The sequence below is a fragment of the Spinacia oleracea genome, chromosome 4, assembly GCF_020520425.1.
Source record: "Spinacia oleracea cultivar Varoflay chromosome 4, BTI_SOV_V1, whole genome shotgun sequence".
NCBI classification, from domain to species: domain Eukaryota; kingdom Viridiplantae; phylum Streptophyta; class Magnoliopsida; order Caryophyllales; family Amaranthaceae; genus Spinacia; species Spinacia oleracea.
The window spans coordinates 165,709,477-165,730,365 of record NC_079490.1 but is presented as its reverse complement, the minus strand read 5'-3'; the positions used below and the strand labels follow the sequence as shown (position 1 = coordinate 165,730,365).

Below are 20,889 nucleotides of genomic sequence, written 5' to 3'. Positions count from 1 at the left end.
GCTTTCATATTTTGATCGCTTGAGTCTGATAGGAACACCAATAAGCGAAAGGATGGCAGTCTCTATCTTGCTCAATTCACTGCACAGTGGGTTTGGTCGCTTCAAGCAACTATACCTAAGTGAACCTAGAGAAGAAACAGTTGCAGAATTTGTTCACCTTGTCAGAAAGGCTGAGATAATACTCGACTGTGAAGCCAAAGATTTACTCAAGGCTAAAGGGAGACCCTTCAAGAAAAGTGGAAAGTCCAAGGGCAATGCTAAATCAAAGCAGGACAAGTCCACATCAAGTTGTCTTTATTGTGATGGAATAGGCCATTACAAAAGAGAATATCCGAAGCTAAAGGAAGATCAGAAGAACGGAACAGTCGTTCCATTTTCAGGTATTTTCGTTATAGACTGTATACTTGCTAATTCAACTTCTTGGGTATTAGATAAAGGTTGTGGCTCACACTTATGTTCCAATCCACAGGGACTAAGAAGAAGTAGAAGGTTAAGCAAGGGTGAAGTAGACCTACGAGTGGGAAATGGAGCACGGATTGCTGCATTAGCTGTAGGAACTTATTATTTGTCGTTGCCCTCTGGGCTAGTTTTGGAACTGGAAGAGTGTTTCCATGTTCCAAGTCTTACTAAAAACATCATTTTTGTTTCTTGCTTAGATGCTAAGGGATTTTCCTTTTTAAAAAAAGACAATAGTTGTTCGTTTTATTTTAAAGAGATGTTTTATGGATCTGCTAGATTAGTCAATGGACTTTATTTATTAGATCACGACAAACAAGTATATAACATAAATACCAAAAAGGCCAAAAAGGATGATTCAGATCTCACCTATCTGTGGCATTGTCGATTAGGCCATATTAACTTGAAACGCATAGAAAGACTTCATAAAGAAGGAATTCTAGAACCATTTGACTTAGAGGATTATGGTAAGTGCGAATCATGTTTACTTGGCAAAATGACAAAGCAACCTTTCTCTAAAGTTGGAGAAAGAGAAACTGAACTATTGGGTTTAATCCATACAGATGTATGTGGACCAATGAGTACAAATGCTAGAGGTGGTTTCAGCTACTTTATCACTTTCACTGATGACTTCAGTTGATATGGTTATGTCTACCTAATGAAGCATAAGTCTGAGTCCTTTGACAAATTCAAGGAATTTCAGAGTGAAGTAGAGAATCAATTAGGCAAGAAGATTAAGGCACTGCGGTCTGATAGAGGCGGTGAATATCTGAGCTATGAATTTGATGACCATCTGAAAGAATGTGGAATTCTATCAGAATTGACTCCTCCTGGAACACCACAATGGAACGGTGTGTCGGAACGGAGGAACAAAACCTTGCTAGACATGGTTAGATCAATGATGGGTCAGGCCGAACTTCCAATAGAATTTTGGGGACATGTACTAAATACAGCTGCACTCACTATAAATAGAGCTCCGTCTAAAGCTGTTGAAAAGACTCCATATGAGTTATGGTTTGGAAAGCCTCCAAATGTGTCTTTTCTTAAGATTTGGGGATGTGAAGTATACGTCAAACGATTAATTTCAGACAAACTTCATCCAAAATCTGACAAATGTATCCTTGTGGGCTATCCAAAGGAAACAAAGGGGTATTACTTCTACAATACATCTGAGAACAAGGTGTTTGTTGCTCGAGATGGTATCTTTTTGGAAAAGGATCACATTTCCAAAATGACAAGTGGGAGAAAAGTAGACCTCGAAGAAATTCGAGTCGAACAAAAAACTCTAGAGAATGCTCAAGATGACATTCAGGATGAAACTCGGAGATCTTTAGAAGTATCTGGTGAGAATCATGGACAATCTAGAGATGTAAACCCGCGTAGATCGCAGAGATATAGATCTCAACCGGAAAGGTACTTAGGTATTTTGACGAATGAGAGCTATGACGTTCTATTACTTGAAAGTGATGAACCTGCGACTTACAAACAAGCTATGACGAGCCCTAGATCCAAGCAATGGCAAGAAGCCATGCAATCTGAATTAGTCTCCATGTCAGAAAACCAAGTGTGGGATTTGGTCAATTTGCCAGATGGCTACCAAGCCATAGGAAGCAAATGGGTTTTCAAACTGAAAAAGGACAAGGATGGAAAACTTGAAGTTTTCAAAGCTAGATTGGTTGCAAAAAGTTACAGGCAAGTCCACGGTGTGGATTACGATGAAACCTTTTCACCAGTTGCAATGCTAAAGTCTATTCGGATAATGTTAGCAATCGCTGCATATTACGATTACGAAATATGGCAGATGGATGTCAAAACCGCTTTCTTAAACGGCGTTTTAACAGAAACTGTGTTTATGACACAGCCTGAGGGTTTTGAGGATCCAAAGAATGCTAAAAAGGTATGCAAGCTAAAGAAATAAATCTACGGATTGAAGCAGGCATCAAGGAGCTGGAATATACGTTTTGATGAAGCAGTCAGTGACTTTGGTTTCATCAAGAACGCACACGAATCTTGTGTATACAAGAAGGTCAGTGGGAGCAAAATTGCTTTTCTAGTACTATATGTCGACGACATATTACTTATCGGAAATGACATTCCTATGTTGAACTCTGTCAAGATTTGGCTTGGGAAATGTTTTTCGATGAAGGATCTAGGAGAAGCACAATACATACTGGGCATCAAGATTTACAGAGATAGATCTAAAAGGATGATTGGACTTAGTCAAAGCACTTATATCAATAAGGTGCTTGAAAGGTTCAAGATGGCAGACTCCAAGCGAGGCTACCTACCCATGTCTCATGGAATGACTCTAAGCAAGACTCAGTTCCCAAAAACACTTGATGAGCGTAGACGAATGAATGGGATTCCATATGCATCATTGATTGGTTCAATAATGTATGCTATGATATGTACACGCCCGGATGTTGCGTACGCACTCAGTGCTACGAGCAGATACCAGTCAGACCCAGGAGAGGCACATTGGACTGCTGCCAAGAATATTCTGAAGTACTTGAAAAGGCACAAATATGACTTCCTGGTCTATGGTGGAGATGATGAATTAATTGTTAAAGGCTATACGGACGCAAGTTTCCAAAACGACAAAGATGATTTCTGATCACAGTCTGGGTTTGTCTTCTGCCTCAACGGAGGTGCAGTAAGCTGGAAAAGTGCTAAGCAAAGCACCATTGCGGATTATACATCTGAAGCGGAGTACATTGCTGCACATGAAGCAGCAAAGGAAGCTATATGGCTAAGGAAGTTCATAGGTGAACTTGGTGTAGTCCCCTCCATTAAAGGAAATAGCCCTGTATTGTGATAATAACGGAGCTATTGCACAGGCAAAGGAGCCTAGACACCACCAAAGAGTCAAGCATGTACTTCGTAGATTTCACCTTCTACGAGAGTTCGTTGAAAGAAAAGAAGTCGAGATAAGCAAGATTGGAACTGATGACAACATATCAGATCCATTGACTAAACCTCTGCCGCAGGCGAAGCACAACTCGCATACTGTAGCTATGGGAATCAAGCATATTGGAGAATGGCTTTGATGTCCTTGTTTAATGTTTTAAAGTTTTAGAGTTTAATACTTTGTAAAACATTATTGGTTAATCATTCACAATAAATGAATAGAATTCATTTTTCCATTTAATTTGTGGTTTATTAAATGATGAGTCCCTTCAATTTGACGAAATATTCAAGATAGACTGTCAGGACCAGTCCTGTGAGTAAGAAATGTCTATCAAGTGAACTTGAATATCAAAAGTTGAAAATGGTCCCTGGTCGGAGTTTTCTATAAATATGGACGCATAGAAAACGTTAGACGACTAGAATGCAAGATGACTAGTAGTTCTGTTTCTTGAACTATGTGGACATGGCAATGTCATAATCATTTGCATAGATACTTACTTTGGGAAGACTAGTATCGGACAGACCTATGAAACTTTACTGTAAGAGATGAAAATCTGTCATAAGTAAATTTCATTAAAGTTATTAGACACTAAATCCTCAATACCTGAGTGATTTGAGATTACTTGTTTGAGAAATGCTTACTTTGACGTTGACCAACCGTCGCACCGTAAAAGGAGGCTATAAAGGCAACGCTCAGGTAATCACCTATCAAACGAAGTCTAATCTCAAGATCGCAAGATTGGAATTGTCCTCCCATAAATCGGGATGAGGTGCTGAAAAGTTGTACAAGGCCACTCGGAGAGCTAGAAACTGTAAAATGCATGGTCGTGCTCAGATGAATCATGGGCTATGATTATCTGTTTATTTGATCAGTTGAACTCTGAAACCGAGAAACACCCCTGGACGTAATAAGGATGACATCTCTTACCTTATGTTCAAGAGCAAGCATCGAGCGACAAAGGAATTAGGAAATGCACACTTGTCCCTAAGGACAAGTGGGAGACTGAAGGAAATAATGCCCTTGGTCCAAGTATGCATTTAATGATAAGTCTAATAAATGCGGTTCAGTATTAATTGACAAGTTAATAAATTCAGTGAGATCAAGTGAGCTGAATGCCTAGCTAGAGGCCGCTTCATTTCAAGTGGAATTAATGATATTAATCCACAGCTTACTCTTGACTGAACCCGTAGGGTCACACAAATAGTACGTAAACGGAGCAAGTATTTAATGGCATTAAATACTCCATCTATGGATATTCGGAATCGACGGATCTTGGTTTCAGTGGGAGCTGAGATCGTCAAAAGCAAGAAATGAATACTCCGGAAACGATGATATTGCCGGAAACGGAAATATGGATCGTATCGGAAATATAAATATTATCCAAGTCGTAGATGTTGCCGGAAACGAAAACATGGTACGTATCGGAAAATGTTATCGGAAATGGAAATATTGTCGGAATCAGAAATATTGCCGGAAACGGAAATATTGTCAGAATCGGAAATATTATCGAAATCGGAAAATAATTCCGGAAACGGAAATATTAAATATTTGTTCGAAACGGAAATTAATTCCAGAATCGGAAATATTAAATATTGTTCGTATCGGAAATGAATTCCGGAATCGGGAATTTAATCGGAAGCGTATCGTACGAATTAGCATCGGACGAGGCCTGCCAGACGAAGGCCCAACACGAAGCCGGGTCATCGCCCAGCAAGCCAAAGCGCAACAAACACATGCCAAGCCTCGACCAGGCCCAGCGCGAAGCCAAGGCCCAGCCAAGGCTTGGGCGCGCATGCGGAGCAAAGGGGCTGCGACGAGTTGGGCCTTGCTGTGCGCTCGGCGTGGGCCGCAAGGCCTGCGTGTGGGCGTGCGGTGCTTGTGCGCCACTCGTGTGTGTTACTCGAATCCTAAAGCTACCGGGATTCGTCATATGATTAAATCCAATCCTAATAGATAAAGTTTATTTAAATAGAGTCCTAGCAGGATTCTAATTAAACTAAATTAGTATTCTAATAGGATTATAATTCCTTTTCCATAACTCTATAAATAGGTGCCTAGGGTCACATATTTACATACAACATTGAAGTATTCAAAGGTAAGATTTTGAAGCAAAAAATCAGCCAAACACTTGCAACCATTTAGCCGAAAATCCTAGGAACCTTAAGGGCGATTCTAGTTGGTCAAGCTTAAGGCGGATCCGGACGTGATGTGGACTATCTACGGAGGGACGACACTTGGAGTCCTAAAGACTTGTTCTTGTTCGGTTCGGGCGCAGCTAGGGAAGGCACGCTACAAAGTGTATGCATCTAAATTATGCTATATGATTATGTGTAAATAATATGTTTCCTGGCATTAAGGTTTTCCGCATGATTTATATTTTGTCATATGTATCATAACCTAACAGATTCTAACACCTAGCACCTATATATATAGGGTCTTCCATATTCCCTATTAAGCCCATCATAAAATAAGAGATATAGAAGTGGGTCTCTACACATATTAGCCCAAATAAGATACCTAAATATAAAACCGATCACTTTTATGGGCTAACTTTAAGATAACTTTTACACATACTGTCATACATGTAGGCCTACATGATTATTTCTAACACTAGAAACTACAGTACTTTACACATTTTTAGATGTTACCAGCGCTAGAAACTACTTCACGCAATTTTAGATGTTACAAAATACTATGTGGGCATGCTTGTGCCAGTGCTAGAAACTAGTTGAGTGATGTTTACACAATTTGTTCGTGTGTGCGTGTGTGCGTGTGTAGTGCATTTTAATATATTTAATAAATTATTTTTACAAGTAAACTACCAATTGTTTGCTTCAATATAAAACTGTCTTTTGAATTAGCGAGTTTATCGTTAAACCTAGAAAATATATATAGATATATTTTTTAGTAACTTTGGCTTATGTGTAAGGTAGAATGATTATACATAAATTGTGGCGCTTTGGGATTTTCTGCATTTACTAACATTATTGTCGGAAAACACTCATTTATTTTTGCATGTTTATTAGGGTTATAATTAAATTGGTGTTTTGAATAAAGTTACGCTTGAATAATGTGATTTAAGTTTTAAAAAAGGTTTACTATATCTACAGTAAGAAAATTGGTGTTACAATTTTTTTATAGTTAGTATAAGAACAATAAATATCGTTATGTGTAAAGGGGTTGCCAGAGAAAATTGTTGGCTTTGGGTCCTTACTTAAATATTATTGTGAACAGGCATGTCCACGCAAGAATAGTGGTGTTAACTCTTCATTGACCACTTTTAGTCTCTCTGCTCATCTACGTCATCTTCTCTTGACAAGAGTCCTCTAATACACCAATTTTTATTTACAAGTGGTGTACAATAAATTGGGTGCAGATGAACTATAAGTGTAATAATATATATATATATATATATATATATATATATATATATATATATATATATATATATATATATATATATATATATATATATATATATATAAAGGAGGCATATTTGCTGAACTATTAAGTGCCACCTAGGATTACTAATGGTTTCGGGCAATGAAAAATAAGATTTCTAATTTATTTTTGAATTAAAAAAATCGAGTTCCACGTAGATAATTAATTAGGTGCTACGTCGATATTTAAATTAATTAATTAATTACTAATCTATACAATTCCATCCAAAATCAAACGCTCTAATAATTAAAAAATAAATCTAAAATAAAATACATCCAAAATCAAACACTAATCTAAAATAAAATTCAATTCAAAATCAAACACTAATCTAAAATAAAATTCAATTCAAAATCAAACATTAATCCAATATTAGAGCGTCACGTAGGAAACCTAATGGTTTCGGCCAATGAATGAAAAATAAGACTTCAAAATTATTTTTGAATTAAAAAGTCGAATGCCACGTAGATAAATAATTAGATGCCACGTAGATATTTTTATTAGTTAATTATTAATATTTCTTATATATAATTTCATCCAAAATCAAACACTATAATAATTACAAAAAACAATCTAAAAATCTAAAATGAAATTCAATAAAAAAAAAAAAAAAAAATCTAATCTAATACTATAAAATATAGCAGTTGATATATATAGGAGTTTTATTATAACGTAACAATTTAATAAAAACCGTGCATCGCACGGGATAAAATCTAGTATAAATTACAAACAAGGGAGGGGAAATTAGAACTTAACCTATTATATACAAGGCTCTAAATCTTAACCGTTAGACCAAAACAACACCGATACCTCTCCTTTGAGATGTGTCAAACTTTCCAGCATTTTCAATTATGAATTGCATGACAATACAATTAGTAAGCTCCATCAAATACAAAACAATGATTAAATTGTAATTCTTTCAAAAAACGCTTATAGAATTCCTGTTGGCAATTACCTACACAAATATGTGTAAATCGACAAACTCAATCAATACTGCTAGCATTTCTTTTCTTTTTTTTTTTGATAGGACAATATATTTACACTCACTTTGGTCGTAAACAATAGACCACATTTAACTCCGTCCCAAAATAATAGACCACTTATAATTAGCTCTTAGTGTATGAAACTTTCCTACTCCTAATGTATCAAATCTCATGTACATTAACCAAACCTTTTCCCAGCCTTACCTTTCCCATCTCAATCTCCTTCTAATTTACACCTTAAAAATGGTTTCATCAAATCCAATCCCCGATCTCTAGCCAAAAAGGCTAACGCGGATTCTCAATCTCAAACACAGTTGTAAATCGTTCATTGATTGTTTACTCGTGTCTGAGAATTTCACAACATAGATTCCTGGAACACAACTTTGGCAGCACTGTATACCGCGCCTGCATCATCTGCATTCGCAGAAATTACACCAGTTAGTTACATAGATCAATACTTTCAAGGCCTCACAAAGTCGATAATAATCGAAGTAACAGAGATTAGAAAGCATTAAATCAGTGTAAAATCTTCAGCTCTGATTTTTCCTCAAAACCTTTACAATGTGAAGTTCATAAGAGAATTCTGTGTTTAATTAATCTGCTCATGCAGGATAGTAAGACTATTCCTTTGAAGCTATGATCCTACGACCACTGATGAAAATATGGTACATAGAAATTTGGGCCCACGCATAAAGCCACTGATCTAAATTACCAAGTTTCAACTTCAATGTCAAGACCGAGCTTAAAAGATGAAAACTAGGGAAGAGACGAGAGATGAAGAAAAGGCCTCACACCCACATTCCAAGGGTTCGAGAGAAGGGATATATCTTCATATATCTATCTTAGAGTCACATGTTAGACTAACTTAATAGTGGTGAAAGGGGGATCCCTGTTCTTTCTTCTAAAGCACTCTACCAAAATATTCCCTCTGCCCCTTTTTGTCCTTTACGTTTGGTATTATGCACGCAATTTAATGACTAATTAACATGCATTGAGATTCCTCTAATTTTTTTTATTTAAACAAGACAAATTACGTTTATTTAAAACGTTTTCACTTTTATCAAAAATCTGATATTGGGAAAATGAGAACGATTTAATGCGTCAATGGAAAAGTGTGAGAGATTAAATACCCTCAATGAATTTAATTGGTTAAAATCAATTGGTAGAAGGTACACCCGGTTGCACGTAGAACTACATGTAACCGGTTTGTTTTATACCTTTAACCTCCTAAAAGCACATATTTACAAATTAAAAGCACATAAGTATGTTGTTACAGATGGAAAAAAAAGTGTTGTAAGTAAAAGAAACGAAAGATATACAAGTATGTGCTTTTAAATAGATGATGTGCTTTAAATCGTTAAAATGTGCTTTTAAATAGGTAAAATGTGCTATTAAGGCGTAAAAAAAATTGTTTTTAACCCGGTTGCATGTAGAACTACATACAACCGGGTGCATCTTCTAATTTGTGGGTTAAAATAATCCTTGGGCACAAACTTTTATAGAATAAGTCATATATGTGATAATATAAAAGGAAACATTTTCAATGTAAAGAACAAAATGGGACACCCGAAATGAAATACATAAATAACAAAAAGGGGACAGAGGGAGTAAAAACTTGATTTCAAGGTGTTGGAGATAGCTCATATACCTGCAACTGTTGTTAAATCATATTTGTCAGGCACGTTGGTTTTCACCTCAATGGCTGTCTTAGCAGCAGCAACACCAACAGCTACACTCTGCATGACATCCAAACCCGAACACAACGATGCAAGCATCCCACCAACTAAACAATCTCCAGCACCACTAACCCTACCAACTGTTGCAGGAAGTGCAGGGAAATGCATTACAAATAACTGAGAGCCTTTTTTGTATGGTGTGGGACCCAAATATTGATGTGTAGGGCATCTATTGCTGACCTTATCAAAGATCTCTCTCTTTTTATCAAAACTTTTTGTGCTGCTCAAACATTCTCTCAAACCAGAGGGCCCACTTCCGGAACATAAGAATGCGCCATCAGGTCCAAGTGTCACTAGCACATACTTGATACCTTTTTGCAGCAGGACTAAGATTGCTGGTTTCAGCTCTTTGAACAAGGACTCTATGGAAGCATTCATCTTCCTTTGATCCCTCTCAATAGGCCTAAATTTATTTTTACGGGACAAGGAATTTGCCATTGCAATAAGTTCATGCTCATTTGGAGAGGCAAAAGTGATCTGTTGAAAGGAAAGCGGTGTTAAGATCACAGTACCAGAACACAGATGGTATGCAATTTTTGAGACTGCTACTTTTTAACTCTTATTTTCGGATCGAAATCTGGTTATAAATCTTATAATCAACTGACTGTTACATATGACTCAAGAAGCAAACCAAGAAAAGATCCACAATATCAGTGGGTAGCATCACAGAGAAGTCAACTCCCATTTTATAACAACTGCACACATCTTTTTTCAAATTTAAATCTAAACATTCTTGATGACTACCACTTTTTGTTACTGAGCAATATATTGAAATCTGATCTAGTATCCAATATGTCGGAATCTGTTCTAAAAGTTCTTGATGTTTTCATTCACTGTCAATTTGCTGTGTACTATAGCAAGAAGATTTTGGTACTCACATAGTTGGCAATTGCAGCGACTCTTTCAGATTTTGTAACTGAAACTGGCTCAAACCACACCGGAACATCAAAATCAGCGGCCACTGAAATGTACAGCTCACATAAGCTTCAGGAAATAAGACCCAAAACAACAAAAATCAAGTAAAATTCATGCAAGATAGGGTCTAGGGAAGTCAAGATGTATGCTGCCTTAACCCCTAAGAAATCAAGAAGACAAAATATAGGAAAGAAAAAAGGCAAAAATTTTTGTAACATCTCATCAAATGAAGCTCAGAGGAACTAATGTAAAACTTAGAAAAATCTCATTATCTAAGCAATTGAAGCTCAAAAAAAAATATATATATATACTTCCTCCGATCTCCCTTCCAGTTCAAATGTCTCACTTCTACAAAGTAATCGACTATAATAAGTAGCTTCAAGAGAAAACAGCAGACATTCTCAATTGCTGAAAGGTGGCCATTTAGGGAGACATCTCAAACTAACAAGCAAGAAATTTAGGGTCACGCTCTAAATTGTATGTTTGTTGCATTAAGTTAATGAGAAAGAGTATCTTCTTCAGCAAGCCCACGAGCAGGCCAGGACATGAGAGGTTTTGTTTTGTAACAACCAAGAGAGGATTTGTTAGTAACAACCAAGTCTATGTCAGATACATCTAAAATCGAGGAAATTTAAAATATAGAAGTTCACTACCCTGACACACGGTTTAATCTGAATAGTTGCAAAGAAGAAAGGTGTACTTACTTCTACAGGAAGCTTTGAGAGCTTCAGGGCTCAAATTAGCATCAACCATCATCACTGGAGCAGAATGTACAATGGACTTGAACTGCTGAATCCACTGAGGAGTAACGTATTTTTCCTGAATATGATTGTTAAGACACATTAGCCCTTATCCCCCTTTGATGTAGCAAAATTACATATTTGAAACTATAATAATTTCAAGAACTGGTTGATTTTAACTTAACAAAACCATGTCACAAATGGACATACACATATCAAGGTACAAATAATGAATCCTCTCACTCACAATTGATTCCACGCTAGCAACACCTGCTGTCAAATCTCCATTAATGTCGAACATGTTGCATACAGAAGCTGTCGTAATGTCCAGGCCTCGTTGTATACCTGATCAGTGAGACCATCAGTATTAGAACTTAATAATTGTTTTATAAATATAGCATTAGTTGGAACAGAATACGTACTAATATCTAACTTCCAAAGGTTCTCAAGGATGCTTCAATAACAGTGATATTGGTTACACCCTTGAGGCGGGCGGTAAAATTATCTTAAGAGTGTTTGAATACTAAGTGGCTTCACTTCTTTAGTTATGAGTTCTTTATAAGTAATCAGATACATTGCATAGAAGGAGCTGAAAGCACCTGTATTGTACTTCAACTATAGTTTATTACAAACTGCATCAAATGTCCTGCTAGAATCACCCTGTATTTATTTGTTGCAAAGCAGCATTTCTGCCAACAAATTCCAACCAAGGGCCTAAAACTAGAATTTTCTATGCCGTAAAAAAGCCTATGAGAGGCCCTAGTATCATCGATAATAAACACAATAATGTACATAAATTGGCAATCACGTTCCAGTAAAAAGTTACCTTCCGTCAGTAACCCAGCTGATCTCCACTGTTCCAACAACAAGTCTCCTGTTAAGCAAAAGGTGTCATTTTTGGCATAGTATGACAAGTAGCTTCCACAACAAATTGGTTAATTTCTCGGGAAAATAATGGGCAATTAACACATCCACAAGCTAGAATCTAGTTGATTTGACTAATAAAAGTTGCATTGGGAACTAATAGTAATATGTATATTTATGTTCTTTAAAGACAACTAGACAATATATATAGTCAATACTCAATAGTATGAGATTTTGGTAGAGACAGAACTTTGCAGAAACTTGGACTCAATTAGTGGAAAACATAACCAGCTCCATACAGTTATTTAGCATAATTCAAGAAATGACATCAGGTTCAAGCACATTTGAAATAATCAAGATGCAAATTATCAAACAAAACAGTAAAGCACCTGGCAGGTCACATCCCAGAGCACTGATCATGAACGATTTTGTTCCAAGCTTTAACAGGCACTCAGCAATGTTCCTTGCTACACCTCCTAGTATAAATTCATTCTGCAGAGGAAAAAAGGGATGTGGTGTTCAGAATTTTTTACATTCTGACAATGATATACCTTGGGCAACAAATACATTAACAGACCCACTAGTCAATACTCCAAAATCTCCACACGCAGGAATTAATGTGCTAAGACATCAACTTTAGGGACAATTACAGAATCTGGAATGGACATCTCGAGAGGAACCACCAAAACGTGTATTTAGCATATAGAATCTGGTGTCACTCTAAATTCAAAGATGGCTCATGATTGAATCTAGAACAGCTGAACACCCTCCGCATATGATGCGCAAATTACCAGCGAACTTGTCCATTGTGGGAAGTAACTCATCTTCTATCTCAGACCTGTCCTCTAGGCACATGAAGCCAGACAGTATGATGACATGTGTGCTTATCCTTAGCCGGGAGGCCTCTACCATAACTTTCAGAGTTCAGTGACCAAACAGTCAGACATTGACTTTGCTTCACTAACAAAGGTTCAACTGCAGCAGCAAAGCAAATGAACCTATACTATTTGTCTAAAAGGTGCAACATTTCAGAAGAGTCCTCCATGTTGCCTCCCCACCCCATCAATAACTTGGCACCACATCACACTTACATAAGACATGGAAAATATTATGGCATTTGGCTGGTAGTATTATCCAATGGCATAGAATGTTTTGAAGTTTGAACCTTTGATCACCAATTCTTAGTCTCAATCCGAACCACCATATGGGCCTTAAATGTACTTAATGAAAAAATTGATGTAATATGAGATTTGTATTTTGAAACTATAAAAAATACAATAATCGAATACACGTATGTGAAACTCAATCCCCAAATCCGAATCATTGTCATAGAAATAGCTTCGCTCGGTTGGCCTTCCTTCGCTGACGAATTGCTTTGGAATATTCCATTCTTGTAGAAGCCACCGCTTTTCAGATCCTGCTCCTCTTCAATTTCTGCCTCAACCTCCCAAGGAAGGCGCTGAAAGAAGTACATGGTATTTCTTGAATTGAATTCAACTCAAGTGGGCCTCGAATGTGTGTGCAACTGTGCAGGGTTTCTCATTCTTTTAATGTGAATGCTAACCCTTAGATTCAGGAATAGGAAACTAGCAGTAAGGGTCACCCCAGCCATAATCTACCTTTAAACCCAGGAATAAACAGTCACTCTTAAGACCAATTTTGAATTTACGGAATAGGGGGCCAATAGTGAGAAAAACCTTGCTTATCCATCAATTTTAGAACTCTATTGGCCCTGATGTTATTAATTTCTACCAATTCTTCTTTAAGACCACATAATCTCCTCACAAGGAGACACTCCTTACAAAAATGTCAATGGGTGCTACGTAAAAGACATCATTTCATTACCATTAACGATATGAATGATCCACTTAGAACTCGTTTATTACTTCACATAGCTCACCCCTCATTTTCGGGAGATACACTCATTCACATAACAACTCATTCACTACTTGCTATACGTCAATACCTATACACAGAAAATTAGCATCTCACACAAATCAATTCTCATATCAGAGTATCAAACTATTTAGATGTGCAAATAGTTAGACATTCACAAATCACAATCTTCCTCTGAGTTCAAATCTCATTCTTTCTCTCGCTTCACTTTGTTAGGTTCCTCATCACTATATCCATTTCTTAAACATCAGTGTTGTACTTTCTCATTCCATCCAAAACTTCCTTAAAATCCTAGTCCAGCTAACCTCTCCAAGATACTCTTTGATAAAAACCATTACCAGAGTCAATTTAGTACCTGTAGCTCTTTCATATTAATTCAACACAACTTCAGAAACACAAGTAATTCCTCATACTAACAGGACAAATACAGATCATCTGATTAAGGATTGAGAAACTCGCGATTTCTTAATTTTCGTGCGATTCGACTGTACGAGGTGCTCATTTCTTAGTATTATGCAGAAAATTAGCTAACAACAAATTACAATCCATCAAATGCAAACTGTATACTACCAACAAAGTTTTGAGGATTAGCAAATTCATCCAAATCATCTAAATCTAAGGAGAAACAACGGATATTAGGGCTCAAAAAGTTCAGGAAATTATTGGGGGTAAAAGAAACACAAACAAACCTGACCAGGCGTGGTGCTTTTAGCAGTAGAAGGAACGGAGGCAGTGGCATGAATATCCAACACCATTCCTCCAATTATAATTGGCATTGCATTTGATTTCTTCATCTCTTTTGCCCCTTACACAACAATTAACCTTTACACAGAGAAAGAGAGGGAATGAAGATGGGTTAAATTTAAGGGCAAAGAAGATGATCGGCAGCAACCCCAGTCGAGAAAATTTAGACTACAATAAATCATTACCAGTTACCAACCTTCAAAAACCTTCCGCAACCTTCCGCAACAATGGCACCCTCAATCGACCACTGCTCATAAACAGAGTGAGGTTGAAGGAAGAGGAAGTGGAGGTGAAACCGTTGAATGGTGGTAACAATGGTCAATGGGGGGGGGGGGGAGTGTGGAGGTTAAATAGTGCGAAGATGAGGGGTGGTAACCGGTAACAACGGCGATGAGTTAAACCAGGGTTAGTAAAAGATAGATTTAACGGATTTTATCATTGAAGAAAAGGGAAATAACACGGATTGCTGATCTACTATCATCCGCGAACCCGTTTGTGTTTTCTTAATGTTTCAGGTGATTTTACGGTCATTTGGATGTTTTCGGAGTGTTATGAGTTGATTTGGATGATGAACGGATAGAATGTTGACTCGAGGATCATTGCAGGTCTCTAGGGATAATTTTGAGTCCACAACGAAGCTAAACTCTACTTTTCTAAGCATCAAAACGGACAAGCGTTTACTATTTTGATGATATCTCAAGTTCTACATGTCGGAATGAGACGATTTTGATTGTTCTAGAAAGTAGGCTTCAAGATCTTTCCAACGACAGGTCACACGTCCCTATAGGCATTGTAGAACAAGAGTTATGATATAAACAAGGTGGCTCGACTATCCGATTTGCCCACGGCCCACAAAGCTGGCCCGACTCTTCCCCTTGGGCGCGAAAACCAGCGACCCACCAGTGGGCCCGCTGGTTTCTGCGCCTATATGGTTTCCGCGTGGATTCGTTGCATTCGTTCTCGTGATCGTTCAATTAAATCATAGCTTATGTAATTATTGTTATTTCCTATTTTGTTTAGAATTTAGGTAGCATATAAATACTTCAAGGGAATTAATTTATTTCCCTTATGCTTTATTTTTCTTTAGGTTTTAATTCCCTTAGAATTCTATTTTAACGTTTTCTTTTCTCTTCTCCTTTCATGAACCCTAGATTTTCTTAAAACTCCATCAATGTAACTCTTTGAGGTATTATCGATTTTTCTCTTTATTTTGTTTATTGCTTTTAATTATGTTTTCATTCTTAGATTTGATTTTCATTGTTCGTTTCATGATTGAGTAGTTCGCTTTCTAGGGTTTGGGAATCCATGTTTATATTATGAATCCTTATTATTATTGTTGATGGTTTGATTATTCATTGATATTTCTAGTTGATTAGGTTTATATTGTTAATCTTTGCAATCTGATCAATTGTTTGATTAAATCATGCTAATAGGATTTAGAATCGAAAGATCGAATTTTAGAGGCTTACCTACAACTAGCAATTCTGATTATGTTAGCGATCGTACTGCATATGTTGAATTGAGAGTGTTAAGACTCGACCGTAGGATTAACTTGTGCTCTAGATAATTTGAATATTTGAGTTGTTGATGATGTTTTGATTGATTCTGAACTATGAACATGGTGAACCATTGCCCTAGATCTTTTAGTTTATTTTCCTTTATTTTAGTTTAAACATTCAATCCTAAATTTCGTGACATTGTTAGTTTCGCCATACCTTGAAAGCTAGATTTAAATAGTCATCTCTCTATGGATTCGACCCTACTTACCCGGCTACATTGTTAGAAGGTTTAGTTAGGATTTTATTTTTGACGGGTGTACGACAGCCTATCATTGGTTCAGTTGGTTCAGTGGTGATTGAGGCTGGACTTGGTAGGGACAACTCGTGTTCGATCCCCCGCAACAACAATTGGGAGGGGACTGGAACCTATCCATCCAGAACAAATATTAGCTCTAAGGGTGAATCGGGTGCTAACACCAAAAAAAAAAAAATTATACGTTGTTGCAGCCCCCTTGTTGCAGCGTACATGTATTTATACGCTGCAACAACAAGAAGGTCAACGCGGGTCAAATCATTTAAAGGGTTGTTGCAACGTACAAATTAAATGTCCCCTGCAAAAGAGTTTTTTGCAGCGTACAGTGTAAAAGCCCCCTGCAATAGCCTTTTTATTTTGCAGCGTACATGGTAAAAGCCCCCTGCAATTGCATGTTGTAACTTTTTTCGCTGCAAAGTTAATTCAGACCAAGTGTTTAGTGGCCAATTGGGAAGTTAACGAATTAAGCAACATTTTATCTCAAACTTGAAGACCAAATTCTAAAATCATATCCCGCGCAGTACTCCCTTCTTCTTCCCTCAGTTTTCCCTGTGTCTCGCCCGTCGCCGGTGGTTCTCGCCAGTCGCCGTTGGGTCTCGCCTGTCACCGGTGGTAACTCCAGCAAGGGTCTATTTCCTCGCTGCAACTGATCAATAAGGGTTTTTGCCGGGATTTTCATTTGGAATTAAGTTTAGGGAATTAGGGTTTGTGAATTAGAATTTGGGGATTTGGGAGTTAGGGCTTTTCGTATCGGCGGCAGAGCACCACTCGGAACCAGTCCACAGCAGCGGCGTGAGTGACCGACGACAGCCCGCAGTGGTGGTCGACGGAGCAAGCTAGGTCTGTTTTGTTATTTTTGTATTTTCAATTAAAATTACTAATTAAATTGTATTTGAATTATTTTGTGCAATTATGTTTATACCTTGTAAATATGAATTCAAGAATCAAGAGCCTTGTGCACTGCGATTGTAGGTTGATTTGATTTAGTTAACTGGAGTTGGCAAGTTAAACAAAGTATTAGTTTAGTGGTCAGTTGGGAAGTTAACGAATTAAGCAATGGATTACCTGGTCTGGCTTTATGTTATGCAGGCTGTTAAGTTAATAGAATGATGTTTCACTAAATTGTTTGTCTTAAGACCATCTTATTGGTTCAGTCTTTGGGTACCAAGTTTCCTAATTGATGAAAATTGTGTCTCCGTACAACATAGTTGTTTACAGGTATTATGTACATGGTGTTAAAATTATGTGGCATTTAGACAGAAAGTTGTTTATATTGTTGGTGTTGCCAGGTATATTGGTAAAGATTTTTATTAGCTGTCTTGTGATGAAGTGATCTCAGCATAAACTATATTAATGGAACCGATCCCAAAAAGTCTATCAAACATTCCTCTTTTGACTCTATGACTATCTTGTTAAATCGTTAATCGACAAAAGGTTATTCTATGTTACATCAGAAGTTTTTTTTTCCAAATGTATATCTGAAACTCCTGTCGCAATGTGCATTGAAGTGTAGTTTCAGAAACTCGGACAGCCAACAGGTATTATCATTCTGGGTATTATTCTGCAACAGCCAACAGGTATTATCAATCTCCATAACTATTTTATACTCCGTATCTAGTTATTGTTATTTTGCACTACAGTCACAGATTGCCTTAAGATTGTCGTTTTCCGTCGCGGTATCCGTGTCTGTTTTCGTGCAACCTAAACTGGAACAAGAATACCACAAAAGAAAATGGAACAAGATAGAGTTTGTCATAATAATAAGAAACTGTAATTATATTTTCTGCCTTGAAATATTGGAATCCTTGAAGAAATATATAAGCCTGCATTTTATCGGAAACGTAATCGAATTCATATTCTGTGTTTGTTAATTGTTATGATATTATCCTGAGTGATTTGTTACAATTTTACTAACTTCAGAAATTATGAATCTGATGAGTTTAGATTATAAGTGAAAATTTAAAAGATCTTTCCTGTTAATTCAAACATGGATAAATCACAGAACAAAACAATGGATACTGCGACAATAGTTGGCTATGATGCTTACTTTGAGACAGTTCAAAGTAGAAAAAAGTTGCCCATTTCGTTACAAGAGACATTGACATCTGCATTTGCAAGCATACCTGTTTCATCCTTTCCGAAAGTACCTATTTCAAGTTTGTAATTTGATTTCCAGTAGCTTTTAACTGTTATTAACCCTATGTCTATGAGATTGATCTCTACTTTTAATTTGATTGCCCTGTGCTAGTATTGAAATTGCACGAGCAGAATGCCATTAATTATCAGAATATTCAGTCACTAGAGATCTGAAGGAATGTGAACTTTCCCGTTTCAAGGTCCACCATTTTGACATGCCTTATTTCGTTTACTTGTGTGTTGGAATCTAATGTACTTGTATTACTATCATTCTGATATACCTAGTGTTATTTATCTGATGATGAGTTGACTTTAATTTTGTAGTCCATTTTAACTTTCAAGTGACAGTTTTCTATTTACTTCTTGAGCAGGAGATTATGTGCAGCATAAAAACTTTACATCAGAGTTCGCCCCTTACCATTCTTCGGCCAAAGGTACTCATCATATTCGTCATCTATGGGGCTATGGGTTGTAACATGTGGAGGATATAGATCTCACTTTTCTAAATGCTGCAGGTTTCTGCTGCTGGTTCTTCGTTACAGAAACCATTCACAATAAGGTACTTGGAATAAGTTCCACTAGCTCCAGATTGTTCTTGCTTTGTTTCAGATTATATTTGGGTCAAGAGCGTCATGATGCATGAAGCACTATTCTCTGGGTTCTTTTTCTTATTACCAAATGTGCTTTGCATAAGAACAGAATAGCCATCTAATCACTTTGTAGCTTCCTGTAATGCTATATTAACTTCATGATCACCTGCTAATCTGCTATTGTAAATGTAGAGTCTCAGCAGGACCACATTATTAAGCATTTAGGTTGTTGAAAGTAGTTATCTGCACAGGGAGCTTTATAGAGTTTGAATTGAACCATTTGTTGTATTTTCTCACAGTAGTATTCAGCTAGCACACTAATTCTGTTCCACTAATTGAACTGAACCATTTGTTATATAAAAGCAGAGCAAATTGCTTTCTCAAATCAACATGGACAAAATCTGAAACAAAGAAGACCTCATCTGGTAGTAAATGTAACAGAGTTATAATCAAATAATTGAGAATTTGTGTTTTAACTATTAAGTGCAGAGAAAGAAGCATTTTGAGATCGAGCTAATCTTGTAGCCACCTTGGAGTAACATAAGTTTGGACTAACAACATTGATTCTAGTACATCCTCCTTTTCATGTCGTTCATACAAATTACGCCATGATTCATAACCACTAAGTTCACTGTTTTATGTCACACGAAATGCAGATATTTATTTTATGGACGAATTGGAGCTAGACACTGCAGACATCCTTAGAAAAGCCAGAAGAAGAAAGAGAAAACAAAATTGTAAAAGATCATTCCTAACTCAAAGAAAGTGAAGGTATGATCTATCTACTTTCTGACCATCTTGAAAATTTCACACTGCTCTCTCTGTTTGTGTTCATTGTCATTACAAACTAAAGAGAAATATCATGCTATTCTTCATCATCTTGATGGAATTACTATACAACTTTCGTAGCAGATGTGAGCTACTTTCTGCTGATTGTTAGAAACCAAAAATAGGATAAGGTTTAATGTTTTCATGTTATATCCTGAATGTTAGCCCCTTACCATTCTTCGACCAAATTCTGAATGTTTTCATGTTTTCATGTTATATCCTTCGGTTTAAATGAACCACGTTATTAAAATTTGGAGATTTTGGGCTTGAGGATGCTGCAAGTTAGAGACTAATGCAATAATATTTGCTGAAATCAAGTCCTAGAACATGGTTAATATACGGTAACAAGTGGAGTGTTTCCTACTTTCCTTGTTGGTCCTTAATAGATACAAAGTACGGAGTAATAAACACTACTTGCTATTATGATCAATCCTCAAAGGATTTACTTTACAATAAACCTTAATTTATATGGATCGATACAACATGGAGTCAGGCCAATATCTCCAAACCATCATCAAACTATGAAAAATTAACTGAAACTTCATGAAAAACAATAATAAAGCATAAAAATTCATCACCTTAGTCTTTAGTTTCTCATTTATAAACAACTCATATTTAGGCTAAAATGATATTTTCGTCCCCAACTTGAACCAAAGAATCTAATGACTCATTTCAAACTTATTACATGATAAATGTGCTTAGTTTTAAGTTTTCAAGACTTATTCCAATCTATTTATGCACATTTAAGGCTCATTGGGTCGTTATAGGCCATATTTAGGCTCAAATGACATTTTTGCTCCGAACTTTGAACTAAAGAACCTAATGACTCATTTTATAGTTATT

The 20,889-nt window shown here is 36.6% G+C and overlaps 1 protein-coding gene across 4 annotated transcripts; it reads right to left on the bottom strand.

Moving 5' to 3' along the window:
* Nucleotides 1-7,692: 7,692 nt before the first annotated feature.
* Nucleotides 7,693-15,067, bottom strand: LOC110800368 (pseudouridine kinase). Of its 4 annotated transcripts, none has more exons than XM_022005680.2 (9): nt 14,877-15,067; nt 14,626-14,758; nt 12,430-12,532; nt 12,003-12,050; nt 11,424-11,521; nt 11,141-11,255; nt 10,400-10,482; nt 9,434-9,998; nt 7,693-8,199 (listed from the first exon to the last, which is right to left on the bottom strand). In XM_022005680.2, the coding sequence occupies exons 2-9, from the start codon at nt 14,728-14,730 to the stop codon at nt 8,141-8,143; spliced, it is 1,176 nt and encodes a 391-aa protein (XP_021861372.1). In that variant the 5' UTR covers nt 14,731-14,758; nt 14,877-15,067; the 3' UTR covers nt 7,693-8,140. The 4 variants fall into 4 exon arrangements, with proteins under 4 accessions (XP_021861372.1, XP_056698178.1, XP_021861371.1 ...); XM_056842200.1 differs by having other exon boundaries at nt 14,631-14,758; nt 14,877-15,029; XM_022005679.2 differs by having other exon boundaries at nt 14,866-15,022.
* Nucleotides 15,068-20,889: the final 5,822 nt, after the last annotated feature.